This window comes from Serinus canaria, chromosome 5 (genome assembly GCF_022539315.1).
Source record: "Serinus canaria isolate serCan28SL12 chromosome 5, serCan2020, whole genome shotgun sequence".
NCBI classification, from domain to species: domain Eukaryota; kingdom Metazoa; phylum Chordata; class Aves; order Passeriformes; family Fringillidae; genus Serinus; species Serinus canaria.
In genome coordinates, this window is record NC_066319.1 from 9,114,519 (window position 1) to 9,130,712 (window position 16,194).

At 51.7% G+C, this 16,194-nt stretch overlaps 1 protein-coding gene across 1 annotated transcript; it reads right to left on the reverse strand.

The window, feature by feature from the left end:
* Positions 1–5,265: 5,265 nt before the first annotated feature.
* Positions 5,266–16,180, reverse strand: MRPL21 (mitochondrial ribosomal protein L21). Its single transcript, XM_030240502.2, has 7 exons — positions 16,101–16,180; positions 15,239–15,299; positions 13,992–14,077; positions 11,623–11,786; positions 9,934–9,986; positions 5,960–6,063; positions 5,266–5,483 (listed from the first exon to the last, which is right to left on the reverse strand). The coding sequence occupies exons 1-7, from the start codon at positions 16,129–16,131 to the stop codon at positions 5,419–5,421; spliced, it is 564 nt and encodes a 187-aa protein (XP_030096362.1). The 5' UTR covers positions 16,132–16,180; the 3' UTR covers positions 5,266–5,418.
* Between the last annotated feature and the right edge of the window lie 14 nt (positions 16,181–16,194).

Consider the following 16,194-nt stretch of genomic DNA (forward strand, 5'->3'; position numbering starts at 1 on the left):
CTTCTACAAAGCCAAAAATCAGGCTCATGGCTACATCTGGGCCCCAGAAAACAACAGCGAGGCAATAAACAGATTTTGGGACAAAAGCTGATTCCCAGCTGGAGAATGGGGTGGGGGGGGGTGTCAAGAAAAAGAAGTTTCCTTTACATTCCTTCCCTATTTTTAGCCCCATTTCCTACGGAAATGAGATGTCTGCAATCAAGTCCTCTTCTTGCCTGATCCTCTCTAAGACCAGTTTTAATACATTCCCTGATTCCAGGCAAATCCAGAGGGAGAAGCCACAGAGAAAACCCTTTTCCTGTGAGTTGTATGACAACAAATGGGCAAATTTCATAGAAAATCGACCCTTGCACTTTGGAAGGCAGGAAATGGCTGGGAGAATGCAGAGTAACAATTCCTGCTGCTCCAGGTTCCTGCTGTGCTCGCCTCAGGTGCAGCACCTTGGCAGCTGGGCAGTCACACTTGCCTTAATTCCAAGTCTGTTAACAGCACATGGATTCTTGGGCATGAGGGAACAAAGGGACAAGAAGGATGGAATTAAAATATGGAAGCACAGCTGCCATGGACTTCCAATGTCACCTTGGGAAAATCAGCTCCCTTCCCACCACCTCCATGACCACTATGACCTTCCAATCCAAGACCAGCTGCTCCAGAAAAATATATCCCTGGATTCTTTAGGAAAAGGGTCAGGGCGAGTCCCAGGGGTGGAGAGTTGGTGTCCCTGACAGCACAGCTGGGAGAAACTCCTGCTCCCCAGGCACAGCTCTCCTTGGCGCGGTGGAAACCACAAGCGTGTTCCCACAGGAGCACTCAGCGCCACATCCCACGTTTGCCAGGGAATGCTTGGCTGTGGAAACAGGATTTTATCACTGGTGATCGCTGCACGATCCACCTCCGGCGCTCCGCAGCACAGCCGGCTGGGAAAGGTGCAGGAGATATTGAGTCCTGCTGAAATATTTGTGGTCAGGCTCCTCCATGCTTGCCGGTCCTTGAAGACACAAGGAGTCTGCTCTGGGAACCGAGCCAGAGGCTCCCATGAATCACAGCCCTGCAAACAGAAAATCAGCTGAAGTGAAAAGCTGGCCCAGAGCAAAGAGCCAAATCCCCTCAGGCCACAGCCTCGGGTCAGGGGGATCCAGTTCCATGGTCCAAACCACTTCCCTACTGGATCATCAGCTGTTTTGAGAGCTGCCCAGAAACTGAGCTTTGAGGCTTTTGAAACTGGGCAATGGTGATTTCTTACTTAGGAAAGGAAGATAAAGTAACACCAGTCCCTTTTCTCTCCATGAGATGATCCAAAGGCATGGAATGCCAACAGATCCATGCAGGAGCCAACTCCAGTTCAAAAATGATTGAGGTATCTCAAACTTTGGTTCCCTGAGGCTTAGCTCCTCTCCCAAGCCTCCATCTGAAGGGCTCAAACCCTTTCCCAGCTCACCCACCACATTAAATTGCCACTTGTTACGTACTGCACAGACATTCCCGTGTGCAGCTCCATCAGGGAATGCTCTCCAAGGATACAACCAAAGTCACACTGCCCTGTCTATTAATGTATTTTGGGTTGCTGCAGCAAACCCAGCACACCCAAGAGTCCTCCCAGCCTTCAGCCCCTCACCTTCCTTGATTCACTCTGTTCCTTCTGACACCAATCCTGCTGTGAAACCTGTGCATTCACATTCAAGGCACAAGGACACAAATCCCAGCTGCTTCTCCATTTGCTATAAATAGGGAGAGGGAAAACAGATGGAAGGCCCCATGTCCAGGCATGCCGGCCACTGCTGGACTCCTTCGTGTGGGATTTGCATCAACACAGACCCACTGGGAACATGTTCCCTTTTGTTTTTTAACAAAAGGCTGGTTTTTAGGTCACAGGAGTTAATAAAACCTCTAGTACAAGAGAAATCCAACCAGCAGAGTTTCCTGATGCCCCGTTCCTGTCTGCCACTGGAGCGGATTCCGACACGCGGCTGGATCACGCTGAGAAAACAAATCTGGCTCCACGTCAGAGCCCAAAGGCTCCTTCCCAAAGCTGGGAGGGATAAAAAACACAGGGAAGGGGCACATTAACAGCACTTCCCTCCTGCCCCAGGGCCTGAACAACATGTCCCCAGAGCTTTGCCACTGGATAAACACCGGCAGCCCATGGCTGGCAGAGCGCGTGATCCAAATGTCCTGACGGAGCTGCTAAATCCCTCTGCTGCCCCGTGGCTTCCAAAGAGAGTGTCCTGCACTTTGTTTTCCTGCAGGAGCTGGCAGTTGGGAAGGAGGACACAGCCACAGACCCCGTCTGTCAGGCTCCATCACACTCCACAAACAGCTCCTCACGGCGGGAAGCTTCCCGCTGCGGGAATGGCTTTGCTTGGGAAGCTGATTTTAGAACACAGAGCACTGTGCTGAGGGAAGGAAGACAAATCCCATCGTGGAAGTAACTTAAACCTCCAGAAACGCTGCAAAAAACGATCCTGTGGGATGGCCAGGATGGGGCTGTCTTACCTTCGACCACAAGAAGGATTTTATGTGAAACACAAGTCCGAGCCCCTCGAAGCTGCAGCATCCAGAACACTGGAGGGGTTTGGAACAGCACCAGCCTTTGCAATGATGGAAACCTCGCCTCAAAGGTCTCCTAAAAACAGCTGGAGCTAAGGGGGAGGGAAAAACCTAGAGCCACAAAGGAATTCCGGTGCCATAGGCAACTCTTGAAAGGGCAGAGCCAGGGCTGGGCTCAGTGCATGGCACACAGAAATGAGGGATCCAACCTCTCCCGAGGAGGGGAGGGCAAGGAGGGGTCTCGGGGGACACACCCTGGGATCCAGGGAGGAGCAGGGCCAGGGATGCGCTTGGCATTCCTGCCCCAAACAAAGGATGCCATGGGGAGCAGCAAGGGCACCTCCCGAATCCTTCCCGCCAGCCATTCCCGAGCAAACCTTGCAGCTGGCGAGAGAACAACGCTTCCTTATGATGGGAAATGTCAGGGCTGCGGAGCCGGCTGTCCTGCTGCCGCCGAGCCCTGCCGGCATTCTTGGAAAGCACAGCAGGAGCAGCACAGGCAGCGGCTTTGTGGCCAGCGGGCAGGGATCAGCGCTGGAATTCACTCCCAGTTCCCAGCACATGCCCTCTGCTCGGCTCTCCAGCCTCCCTCCCTCCCTGCCGAGGGGGGGACAGACGCCACAGGGGTGGCCGGAGCCCAGGCCTGCTTCTTGTCTGACCCACGTGGATCTCCAGCTCCGGGCAAAGCATCTCAAATTCCACCCGGATCTGTTTGGTCCTGGCAGAGAAATTTCCACCGTGAATCAGTGCTTAAGGAAAAAAAATTCTTGAGTTTTCTCAAGGATTTTGTTGAGAAATTCCTGCTCTTAAACTATTTCAGTGCTATTTAGCACAGGAAGGGTGACAAGGATCGCCCCCCTGACACGTGAAGCCCGATTGAGACCTGTGACTTCATCCCTGAGAGCTGAGCATTCCTGCTTCCACTTGGAATGACAAAAAGCTTTTGATTCAAATTCTCCCGAAGAAAGCATTAAAATAATCCCTTTTTACCTCTGAATAAGTAATTCCAACAAAACCTGCCTATTTTGCATTATAAACTTTTTTAAACCAAAACTTCCTGATACTGGTTGGATTTTCCCTTCCTAATTTTTTGTCCCCCCCAAAATGCTGTGAAACCACCCCAGTTTTGTGTAGCATCTCACTTGGACCAGAACTACATTCCCAAGGGCTTTTTGGGGGATCAGACTTACAGAACTTAAGCCCTTTGCTTTTCCTTTGACTCCACAGCAGCCTCTGCCCTCCGTATTGTTGAGCCCAGAATCCCGTGTTATTTCCAAGTGTTTCTTCCTATTTGGGAAGGACAGAACATTCCTGCTACATCCCCTGAAAGCCAAGACATGCTGTTTCTTAGCCCCAGCACTCAAACACAGAGGGACTGAGGGTTTCCAGTCCAATTCCTCAGGCTGGCAATGCCGCTTCCGCTGTGCACCGGGAACAGCCTGCATCCGGAGGCTGTGGTCCCTGTGCCAGCCCATGGCACACTCTGCCTGCTGCTGGGATCTGCTGGTCCCACCATGGAACTGCAATCACCTGTGGGAGAAGGGGAACAGGTGGGAGATGGTGTTTGGAGAGCCCTCCCCACCCTTTCCATTGGAAGAGGTTGGGAACGAGGATGCGACGATCCAGGCTGTCCCTGCCTCCACACTCCATCAGCTGCTAAAAACTGTGTGTGTGTTTAACCTCAGCAGCAGGGAAAGAGCAGCATTCCCAAGGGCTATTTGTGCCAGAGGATCTGAAATGGGGAGGGCTGAGGCCACCCCTGCAGATCCATCCAGCTGTCTCCAGTGGCTGAAGAACCAGCTAAACCCTGGCACACCTGGATCCTTTTCCAGCAGCCACAGCCACCACAGCGGTGCCTGAAGTGATATCCCAAAGGAATTGTGAGACTGGACAGCCAGGGCCAGAGCTCCAGATGGAACAAAACTCCCATTTCCCCTTTAGCACAGGGCTCTGGCAACCTTTGTCCCAGGGGGAGCCATGGTGGGAGTGCAAGGACACCCAAATGTGGTTTTATTCCCAGTTTGAGGCAAGGTACTCCCTAGGGGAGTGACAAGGTGAGCAGGGTGAGCAGGGCCTGTTATCACTTCCCATGGTGGCTATTAGGAACCTCACAGTACAAGAAACTCCAGGAAACTTCAGGAAACTCTCCTCCTGGTGGACATCCAGCCCAGAAACACCAGCGGACCTCAGCAGGATCCACCTGCCCTTGTATGTGCTGCCCAGGAAAGGACAGTGCTCAATGTGCAGCCACAGAAGAGGGAAAAGACCAGGATCTAGACATGGAATACACTCAGCAGGTCAAAACTCAGCTCTGAAATAGGCACAAAATCCCTCCCGAGCCAGCAGTGTCTCATTTTGATGGTGTTACACACACACACACACACACACAATTTATTGCTGCTCACCTTCAAGGGGGGAATTTTTCAGCTCCACTTCCCAGTGCTAATGCTTAAGAAAGATTTTCACCCCTTGGCACGATCTGGGAGTAGATTTGAGACTCTGCAGTCACCTGGTTTCACTGCCCTCTTCAGTCCCACGGGCTGTGCCCTAGGATATTCCCTGGAGCCACACAATGCCAGGAATTACATGACCAGAATTCCTAAAATTCAGGAGGTGTGGAGGCAAAAAAATCCATTAGGCAAGAAAAGGCTGGACAACCAGCAATGGATCCTGGGCAGTTTAAAACTCCTGGCAAATAAACACCAGCAAGGCTGAAGCAACAGTTTAAAAAATGTTTCATTATTTTAAAAAGAAAGCACGGAGAGATTTCCATTTCCCAGCACAACAAGAAGTCCAGAACTCCCCAGTGCTGAGGCAGTTTTATTTCCACAGTTGCCTGGAGCAGCAATGATTCCCACAACACCTCCCCAGTCAGGACAAGCAGGGGTAGATCTCGATGGTGTTGATCCTGAGGACGGTCTGGGGGTTTGCAATGACTGAAAAAGAAGGAGAAAGGGGGAAAAAAAAGGATCAGGTAACAGCATAAACCTGGTGCCTACTTGGTGCCAGGGCTCCTGCTGGCAGACAGCGGCATTCCATGGGGATGCCAAGGACAGCAGGTCCCAGAGGGCAGCCTGGTCAAGGCTTTACCATCCATCCCATAGAAAAACAGCCATAATTCTTCCCTCTCTCAGAGAAGGAAGAGTCAGCTGGCAACCAAAACCTGGGCAGCACCCTGTGGGGGTTTGCTAGGAGCTGTGATGACATATCCAGTGTTCAAGGCTTTGGGGAGAGACTGGGATTGCTCTCCTGCCCAGGAAGTTTAGGGAACATTGAGGGAATACTAAATCCTCTGTGCGTGCACCTGGGAGAGGGGCTGGCCCTGAGGACATGGAGAACGAGCCCCTTCCTTGTGCTGGGATTCCTCCCTCCCACATCCAGCAGGGAAGGAGATGTGTCCTTGCTCCCTTACTTTTCTTCCTCTGGAAGTTGTGCCTCCTCCAGAAGCGCATGTTGACCTTGGGCCACGACTCCGTCTTCTCGATCACCGTGGCCTCCACACGGACCAGGTCCTTCCTTAAAAGGAGGGTTAGAAGCACCAGGTTTTAGTCATTTACACCCCATCCTTGTCACTGCTAGAAAGGAAGGGACTATTTTCAGGCTAGCAGCGATTTATTGCTCAGATCAACACCAATCTCAGAGGCTGTGAGGTTTTAGAGGAGTTTGTATTCAGCCATAGCTCAAGAGCAGTCACAAGTTTCTTTGCTCCAAGGTAATATATTAACTTCCTAACTCAACAGACAGCAGCCACAGGGTTTATTTTACTTCTCTGACTTATCACCTTCACTTACTTCTGCTGCACTGCAGATACTTTTATCCAATGGGTGTCTGACTCACAGGCACACGTTTTTATTTTAACTTTTAACAGCCACACCCTTATAGTATAAACTCTTCACTGTCTTATCAGTACAGTTTCTCACTTATGTAAGGTATATTCTCACCTACAACTACAGAAATATAAGTTTGGGGCTTTTTTTGTTTAATACCTGTGTATTGTATTTTCACATCAATCTAAGATTCCTTTAAGGCTGTAGATCTAATTTTTCAGTGTCCGTGGAAGTTTCTGTTTTTCTGATTCTCACAACGTCCTACTCTTGTGCAGCAGGTTCTTAGGAGAAGAGACAAAGGGAGAGCAATCCTGGGAATTCCAGATCCGCCCTGGGAGGAGGGCCACCTGCCCAGGCACAGCCAAAAGCCTCCAGGTGCTGTACCTGGCTCAGGTGTGACAGGTCACAACTTCCCTGTCAGGAGGGATGAGATCATTCCATCAGAGCAGGCAGCAGAGACAGGGACCTGCAGGAACTTGTAAGATTGAGGCAAGATAAATTCCCCCGGCACCTCCAGGTGATCTCATGTGCCCTGCTTTGGTTTTGGCACAGGATGAGCCCATCCCTGCTCCTGGTCAACAAGAAATCCTTCCTCCCCCTCTAAAACATCACAGACAGCTGGAAGAAAATCTCACCTTGTTGGAAATGCTATAACTTTCCCAATAATTTTTAAATTAATTGTTTTAATAAAGCATAAGCAATTTTCCACTGTAGCCAGCATTTAGCAAGGCTTGCCATAAAGCTGCTGCTGCTGTGGGCACACAGTTTTGGGGAAAATCATAGAAAATCACTAAGTTTTGCTAAAGCAACTGTAATCAACCTTGCTATGCTTCAAAGGTCTCAGAAGGTGAGAACCCCCAGGCAGGATCCAGACAGGAGCTTTGCACAGGGGGTTTTTAGTCAGCAGCCACAGGGGAGGAGGAGGAGCTGCTCTTCCATGCACAGCACTCCAGAATTCCATTAAAAGCTCGTTAAGTTTGCTACAGGAAGACATTTAAAGACCATTTTGCTGACAAACGGCTCTGTCTGCACTTGAGGGGGGCAGAGGGGGAAGCCCATCCAGCTGAAATTGTTCCAGCAAGGTCACTGGGAGGCCAAAGGCTTCAGACAGCCACCATCTCTTAAAATTCACCCTGGGGGTGTGATTAAATCAGAGACTGGATCCCGGAGGAAACTGATTTATCTGCAGTTAGTGACCAGCCCAGAAGAAAAGAGATATAAAATAATTCAGATTTTAAGAAACCACTGTGTGACCCCGACATCCCAGCTCCAGGATTTGGTCCAGATCCAGCCCCACTGAACCACACACAAACCCTGCAAGCCGGAGGGAGGAGAAACCAGAAAGCAAACTGCACTCCAGCCCTGGTTTACCAGGAATCTGGGACTAAACTTCCTGGACTCAAGGCCCTGATGGGTTCTCTGTGGGACTCAGCTCTAGGAACTGCTGGCAGGAGGCTGAAGCACAACTTGCTGGAGAAGAGCTCGTGGGCAGGACAAGTTCTCAGCCAAACAGAGCCCAAGGGAAAAAAAATAAAAATCTCTATCAAACGTTTTAGGTATGACTGGAATGTCCATAAAAATAAGAAGGGGGTCACTCATTTCCCAGAGCCCGACACAGCCGGGCCTGCTGCCTCCAGCAGCAAAATGTTCCACGGATTGGATTTTTGCAGGAGGTGAGAAAAACTCAGGCTGGAACCTCATGGGCCGGAGCTGGGCTGAAAGGTGCTGTCAAGAGGCAGAACCAAAGATCCAGGCAAGCTGCAAGCCCAGAGGATGCTAAGTCTTGGATCACAGCTGCAGCTGCCAGGCTCGCTCCCTGCAGGACTGAATCCCAGCCCAGCTCCAAAGCCTTTGGCACCTCCACTGCAAAAAGGGGCAGGTAGCAGGAGAAACAGCGAGCTTTCCTCGAGGGAGAATTCCCACCAGCTCTGTTTGGTCTAGAAATAAGCCAAGCTTTCCCTGCACTCGTGCCTAGGGCAGGCTCCAGCCCTCGTGCCAGCGACTTGGACAAACACGGAGCCCAAGAGATCCCAGAGCAGGAGCCAGCCAGAAGCTCCCAGAACAGCCTCCAGCATGCAGATGGGCTGTGCTAGGAGTTAAAGAAGTGTCATCCTGTGGGGTACCAGAGGAACAAAGCCTGTCCAGCTGTCCCAGACAGGACAAGGACACGTGTGGGAGCCCACAGGAAGCAGCTCAGGTGAAGCCTCGGCTGTGAGCGCTCACTGGGGTTTATTTATACAACAACAGGAACACAGAACTGCCTCTCTTCTCATCCAGCCTCTCTCTGCCCCCCAGAATGTCTGTGGGCTGGGGGATTGTGTGGCAGAACTGTAGTGTACATTGCTGGAGACACCCCTTCCCCTTCCTCCTTCCCCTTTTCCTCATCCTGTGTCAGAGAGCTGGGATTTGGGGGGCTCCCTCAGCTCAGAGGGTGATGGCATCTCCCCCTCAGCCTTCACTCTTCCTGGCCAGCCTCCTCCTCCTCCCACCGGCCCTGGAGGCCAGGCCAGATGTGCAGCCTGGTCTGCCTCAAGCAGCTGCCAACACTTCCCCCACCCTCAAAGCACCTGCAGGAGCCAACAGCTGGTGTTCTTCCTGTCCTGGAGCTCCTGGCTCTGCCCTTTGTGCCAAATCCAGCACAAGGAGCTGCCAACGACCCCCCCAGGACCCCTGGATCAGCTGGGGAAGGAAGCTGCTCCTCACCTGCCTGACATGGCACATCCCAAAACTAAAAGCCCCTTTCTAGTCCTAAAAATGAGATTCCCCTCCTAAAGCCTTCCCCACAGGCAGTGTCTGGCAGTAACTCAGAGAATCCTGATGGATCTGCTATTCCAGATCCGCTTCCAGGGCTGCTACAAGGACTGGCAGCTCCCAAAATCCTGTCCAACACAGGGACCTGGGGCAGGTACCACCAGAGCCACCAGGACCACGTTATCCCTGCACAAAGAATTCCTAAACACCACCAGCAGTAACACCTGGCCCACAGCCCCCTTCCTCCTGGGAAGGAAAAGGCTGAGGAGCCAGGGGCTCTGGACAAGTCCTACAGCACTGGGATGGAGGCAGTGCCAAGGGATCAACCTCTCCCAGGTTCTGTGACTGCTGGATTATGTGATTAAGAGGAAGGGGAAAATCAGGAGCACTGAAATTAGGGTTAAGGCCTGCTGGAGTAAGTCAGTGGCAAAGGGAAAAGGGTTAAAAACCCAACTCAAGGAACTAAGGAAAAGGATTTCTGGCTCATTTCAAGATGACCACCACCAAAATCAGGGAAAGAGGGTAGAGATGTTGAAGAGAACATGTCCTGCTAGTCTGTGCAAGGAGGAGAAGATCCAGCTGAGGTGAACACCCACGAGCTACCTCAGAACTGAGACCTGCTGCCCTCCCAGCACTGGGGTGGGGGAGCCACCAGAGGCTGATGAGCTGTTCTGCTGGGGGTTCTTTCAAAAGCCACAAGGCTGGGATCAAAGTCAGTGCTGATAAACCCCAGTTTCAGGGACTGCAGAGCCCTGAAGCCACAATTAAGTACAAAAATGCCATATAATTCCTTTATGAAGCATCTTACCCCAGCAGCGGCCTTCCAATGAGCGTGAAGTCATCAGCACCAACCAGCAAAACCTGGGGGAAATAAATCAGCCACAAATCACTGCTCATTGTCCTGGCAGAAATGCAAACTAGACCTTTCAAAATCTACAGCCATAAAGGAGTCAAACTGCTTCAAACCAGGCCTTCCTACATTTCAAACCTGACACTAACTGGAGGGGTAGTGAGGAAAGCTGCTAACTGGCTGCAGACAGAGCCATTACTCTTCCAGAGAGCTCATCCCACTCCAACAGGCTGCAGAAGTATCTTTCTCCATGATCAGAACACACTGAACCTCTCTGTCCTGGCTTACCAGCAGCCATAAAAAAAATAAAATAAAATAAAAAGCAATCAGGGAAGAAGAATAACCTGCCTCGTGTGGGATCTGGACAAATGGCAGCTCCTAAACCGTTGCATTTTTACAGCCATTGCTACAAATCCCAGTGGAGAAACAATTCCCTCACTCTCCTCTGTAAGGCCTCCAGATGGGGAATAAAGAAATGAACATCTGGGGGTTCACCAGCCCCTGCTGTTCTGGGGCATTTCAGCCACATCTAAAGGAACAGGCAGGATAAGAGAGGATACAGCAGGAGAGGCTGCATTTCACTGAAATCATCGAGTTTGGAAGGAACCTTCAAGGTCATGGAGTCCAACCATCAAACCCAGCACCATCACAATCTTCCCTAAACCATGTCCCCCAAGTGCCACATCTGGAGCCACTTCTCCCAGGGCTGCCTCACAAATCCTCTGGCAGCACTTAAAAACCACACAGAAATGATCATGAGAAGTCCTGGCTTTTGTTTTAGACAGGAAAAAAAAAAAAAAACAACAAATTAGAGGGCTCTGGTTTTCAGGCAAATTTTCTCCTTCACTGCCATCTAGATCTTTGCATTCTGAGCTGGCTACAGCACAGAAATCCCTCCTCTCTGCTGCACACAGGGATGTGGGCACATAGATGAGGACATTCCTAAAAAGCTGCTTCAAAACCGGGCTCCAAAGCAATGGACAAGCACAAAACCTCCACAGCTCTCCTTAATTACTTGCTTAGCTCTAACAAACAACAGGAAGGTGAAGCCAACAGAATCCCACTCCATAATATTTCCCTTCAGCCTGGATTAATGAGCCTCTGCAAGTCCCTGCTGGCTGTCCAAGGCTGAGGAGAAAGATATTAATTGGATCTTGGCAATTCTCCCCTCCGTGCCCCATCCCTCTGCCTCCACCCGGCCCAGCACGATAAGGATCTTGCAGAGCCCTGAGGAGTTTACAGTCCCTCTGGGAGACCTGCAAGGATTTAAGAGGTTGGACTCAATGATCTTAGAGGTCTTTTCCAGCCTAAATGACTCTGTGATCCGGCGTGCTGGACTCTCAAGGCAAACACAGGCTTTTGCTGCCGGCTCTGGAAACAACAACTGTCATTTTCTTTTTTTGGAAGGAGTTAGGACAACAAAAATCTGTCTCCCCACAGAGTCTGGCAAGACTCACTCCAGCCCTGTTGAACAGAAATCACAATAATATCTGAAACTGGAACAAAACCAAGAGAACTGGAACAAAACAAAGGGCTGGAATGAAGGTGGGAGACCCCCAGGAGCACTTTGGGACGTGGCGATAAAACCAGCGATGGCTTTTGCCTCCAGGAACATTTGCAGGGAATGTGCTCGGGGTTTTTTTCCACCTTTTCCATCCGGATCCGGTCTCCACACTCGGCCTCCAGGACGTTGTCCATCATGATGAGGTCCTCACTGGTGATTTTCCACTGCTTGCTGGCGAAGTGCACGACGGCGAAGAGGCGCCCGTAGTGCCCCGCCGCGATCAGCCCGTTCACCTTCCGCACCACCTCTGCCGGCAAACAGCGGGCCAGGGTCAGGGCAGCACACCCAGGGAGCTGGGAAGGGCTGGGAAAACTCACCCAGCCGCCCTGCTCTCCCCCCAGCACTCTTATCTCCTGGGAATCTTTAGGCAAGGATCAACAGCGGCGCTGCTTCCCAGATGTGCGAGCCTCCCTTTCTTAAAATTAATGATTTATTTGTATTTTAGGTGCTGGCAAAGCCACACATAAGTAAACATCTTGTATACACTGTGCAGCTTCTCTACACTGCTGACTCTCAGCCCATTCCTCAGGCATCCCAAAATATACTGTACTTGGACATAAAGCATTCCAGAAAAGAGCTCTTGTCCATGCACCCCGTGTTTGGAGGCAATTCCCTCCATTTCCAAGGCATATGCAGACAGCCCAGGGCTCTGAGCAGTGCCTAAGGCACACAGGAACATCGGGAAGAGCTTGGCAGAGTACCAGGAAAAGCCTGGCCCCTGAAGCTGCACCTGCAGCAAGGACAGGAGAGAACCTGTCCCTTGCTCTTTTCCCAGAAAAACCACTTCCCACATGCATGCAGAGTAGTGCCAGGAGCAGGACAGACCCACAGAGACCAGGTCCTGCACATGGACAAACTCCATTCCCCGTGATCAGCTTCCTGGGCAGTGAATCCAACCCCAGTTTTTATGGGAACACCAAAAGGTGTTGCTCCCTGACACCATCCCACTGCCAAACAGCAGCTTCCCACCCTCCCGAGCTGCTCAGAAAAACACATTAAAAAGTGGCTGAATCGTTTTTGGGGTTTTTTTTCTTGGAATGCAAACAGAACATCCCTTTGGGACAGACAGGAATCCAGCAGCCAGGCAAACCCAACCCAATCCTTACAGGAACGCTTGGAGAAGGTCCAAGCTTCAAACCCTAGGATTCAAACTTAAAGGTACAGGTAGGAACACACATTATTTGCAGGGCAGGAGCTGCTGCAATTCCCACCAGGATAAAGAGTTGTTGATAACTCTTCCAACACCTTCCAGTGCCAGGAAACATCAAGTGATTGCTGGCTTGGATCTCAGCACCATGTGGAGAGACCCATCCTAAAATATCCGGGGCTGTTTCCATGGCCAGCAGGAGGCAGGAGGCAGAGCTGGAAAGCTCCTGCTGCTGTTCCCTTTGGATGAGCACAGCCAGGAGATAAGGATGCAATGCTCAGCAGCAGCAGGAGGCGATGGCACGGGAGCAGGATGGCACCAATCCCTGAGGATGGGACCCTGCTCCCCACAGGGCTGGCAGGGAGCAGTTTGTGGTTCACTGCTGGGTTATTTCTCACACAGGGACGGGCACCCATCTGTCCCCTGACTGATTATTGATTCTTGACTTGTTATCCCAGAGCAGAGAAAAAGCAGGGTCAGCAGAGGCCAGCAGGAGATGTGGAGCAGGAGGCTCTCTCCAAGGCACACCCCATCCAGCCAGTGATGGGGCACATCTGCAGGAAGGTGGGCTCAGATCTTCTTGTCAACCCTGTCACCCAGCCCAGAGCACTGAGTGCCATGTCAGGCCATTCCTTGGACACCCCCAGGGGTGGGGACTCCAAACCTTCCTGGGCAGCCCCTCCCAGTGCCTGACAGCCCTTTCCAGGTAGAAATTCCTCCTGATGTCCAACTTGCCTCTTCCCTGGCACAGCTTGAGGCCGTTTCCTCTCACCCAGCAGTCCTGACAAGCTGAGGGGACAGGGACAAGACCCCCAGTGTTCTGTCACGCTGTGTCCCACCTCTGCAGGTCTGTCCTGTGCCCACCATCCAACTGCTCCTGCTGGCTGGATGTTCTGTTTCATGCACCAAAATACACCAGCTCTCTGCGTGCCCACCATCCAACTGCTCCTGCTGGCTTTGATTTAGCCAGTGAGTGGAAAATAACTCGTCCCTCCTGCCCAAAATGTTTCTCTCATGCTTTAATATCTTTAATACATTGTTTCATACCACACATCACATCAGGTAAAGCTCCCCTGGGAGCGTGACAAGCTGCCCTAAACTAAGGAGGAATCACATTGTACCCAAATCTCCCAAACCTGGAGAGCAGCTGGAGCACAATTCCAGTGACACTAAAACATGTGAGAAATAAAATTAAAAAAAAAAAAAAAAAAAAAAAAGAAGTGAAGAACCCAAACTTCCAACTGAAGGTGTTTATGCTCAATCAGGCCTGAGGCAGTGCTGGAAGACCAGATCTGAGACCTTTACCTGCATGATACTTGGCTTCTTCCACTGGATCTGGAAGTTTCACTTCAGGCCATGGGGGTGAAGTCAGGGAAGTTTTGGCAACAAGTCTGTGAAGGACAAGGCAAAATTCACTGCAGCAAGCAGATACTGCCAAGAGATGGAAAACAGGGAGAGGAAAGAAGGAAAAAGGAGATGGAGTAGAAATGAATATTACTCACAAACACCACAACTCACAAGCCATCAAATTACAGTTAACAATTAGGCAAGAATCTAAAATAGCACAAAAGCAATCTTAGATATAAAGAGGAGGGAGATTTGCCTTGGAAAACTCCATGAGATGAACATAAAAGGTCGTAGTTTCAGTAGATTTTTGTCAACACCATCTCAAAACAAGAAGCCAATACCATCCCCCTCAGCAGTGGGCAGTTCAGGTTTTCCTGCATGCAGAAATCCACACTTTGCCTAAGCAACACAGGATGCACCAAATGCACAAAATATTCAGGAATAAACATGAGACGTAGTGGAAAAAAGCAAAATGGACTCAAAATCCTTTGCAGTGATTGATTTACTCTGCAACCCCGAGCCAAACATCCCAAAGGGCTTTAATTCACCAGGAGCTGCCAGCATCTGTGAGCACATGGCCACAGGCACCAAGGCCTCCTGGGGTTTAGTGAGGATTTTGGGTGCTGCATCACCCAGGCAGGGATCCAAGGATCTCTGATCCTCGAGGATGAGCAGGAAGAGGGAACAGTACATCCTGCTATCCTCCCTGGCAAGAATTCTCTGCTCCTGCAGTGTCCCCTCCTGGTCACAGCCAGCAGCAGCTCCTCAGTCCTGCAGGAGATCCCGGCCCAGGGAATGGAGTAAAGGCACAACAAGAGGTCCCAAAGGGCTGGAAAAAGCAAAGCCTGAAGGTGCCATTGGAAGAGGTGCCACAGAACTGCTGAATGGTTTGCCTTGGAAGGGATGTTAAAGCTCATCCAGTCACAGCCTGAGGCAGGGACAATTTCCACCAGATCAGGCTGCTCCAAGCCCTGTTCGACCAGGCCTGGAACATTTCCAGGGATGAGACAAAAAAAAACATCCCAAAAATGAAAGGGAATTATCCTTCTGGGAAAGGTGACTGAGGGCAGGCAGAGCCCAAAACATTGGGGAGTGACCAAGGGGCAGCCAAGCCTCCTTCTCAGAGGAAAGCCAGCTGCCCTCCCAGCCTGGAAGCAGGGCAGCATTCCAGGGGAAGAGGCAAAGAGATGGATGTGTGACATTACCCTGGCTGTGGGGATGAGCTTTGGGAACTCCGGTGCCGGACTGCAGCTGAAAGCAGCGAGGCTGAAAGGGAGGAGAAAAAAGAGAATTAAACACAGGCAGCAGCTGCTGGGCTTTTACAGAATTCCAGAATCATTCAGGCTGGAAAAGTGCTCCCAGACCACTAAGTCCAACCTGTGACTGGTCACCACACTGTCACCCAGCCCGGAGCACAGAGTGCCACAGCCAGGCATTCCTGGGACACTTCCAGAGATGGGAACTTCAGCACCTCCCTGGGCAGCCCCCTCCCAGCCTGGGAAGGAGACTGGGAGGGGGCTGGGAGGGGGCTACTCCCTCCTATCCACTGGATTTTGCTGAAGGGTTTATGCCAAGGTGCAAAGAACTGTGTAAAGCTCCTTCTCCCTTTTGTTAATACTCCCTGGTTTTCGGGCTGCTCCGAGGCTGATGCTGGGAAAGACCCGGATCCCTTCCACCTCCGGGAAGAGCTCCAGGGCCCATCCTGCAGGTGCAGGGCAGGGATACCGAGGGGCCAGGAGGCAGCAGTGGGGACCCTGGCTACTGCCAGCCTCCTTCCTTCCCTCCTCCCATCCCATCCCAGCAGCAGGCAGAGCACAGCCCTCCCATCCTTCCTTTCCCCCCAGCAGCAGCAATAGCCCAGTCCGTCCGTCCGTCCATCCATTCCTCCTTTCCAGCAGCAATCAGAGCTCCTTCCTTTCCTTTCTTCCCCACTTCCCAGCAGCAGGCAGAGCTCCTTCCTTCCTCCTTGCCTTCCCTGCCAGCGGCAGGGGCAGAGACTGTTCCTCCCCGTTCCCGGTCCCCGTTCCCGGTCCCCGTTCCCGGTCCCCGTTCCCGGTCCCCGCTCACCTCCCGCCCGCCGCGCTCGCGCCGCCGCCATCGCGGTGACCTCGCGCCGGACGCGGAACCGCGGGGGCGGGGCCCGGAGCGCGCAGGGGGCGGG

Bases quoted from the DNA above. Each gene is read 5' to 3' on its own strand.
- MRPL21 (XM_030240502.2), bottom strand. From the start codon at position 16,131: ATGGCGGCGGCGCGAGCGCGGCGGGCGGGAG. The intron at 11,787-13,991 runs GTAAAGGTCTCA...GTTTGCCGGCAG, and splicing joins AGAAGCCAAGTATCATGCAG to AGGTGGTGCGGAAGGTGAAC. The intron at 9,987-11,622 runs GTGGAAAAAAAC...TATTTCCCCCAG, and splicing joins ACCGGATCCGGATGGAAAAG to GTTTTGCTGGTTGGTGCTGA.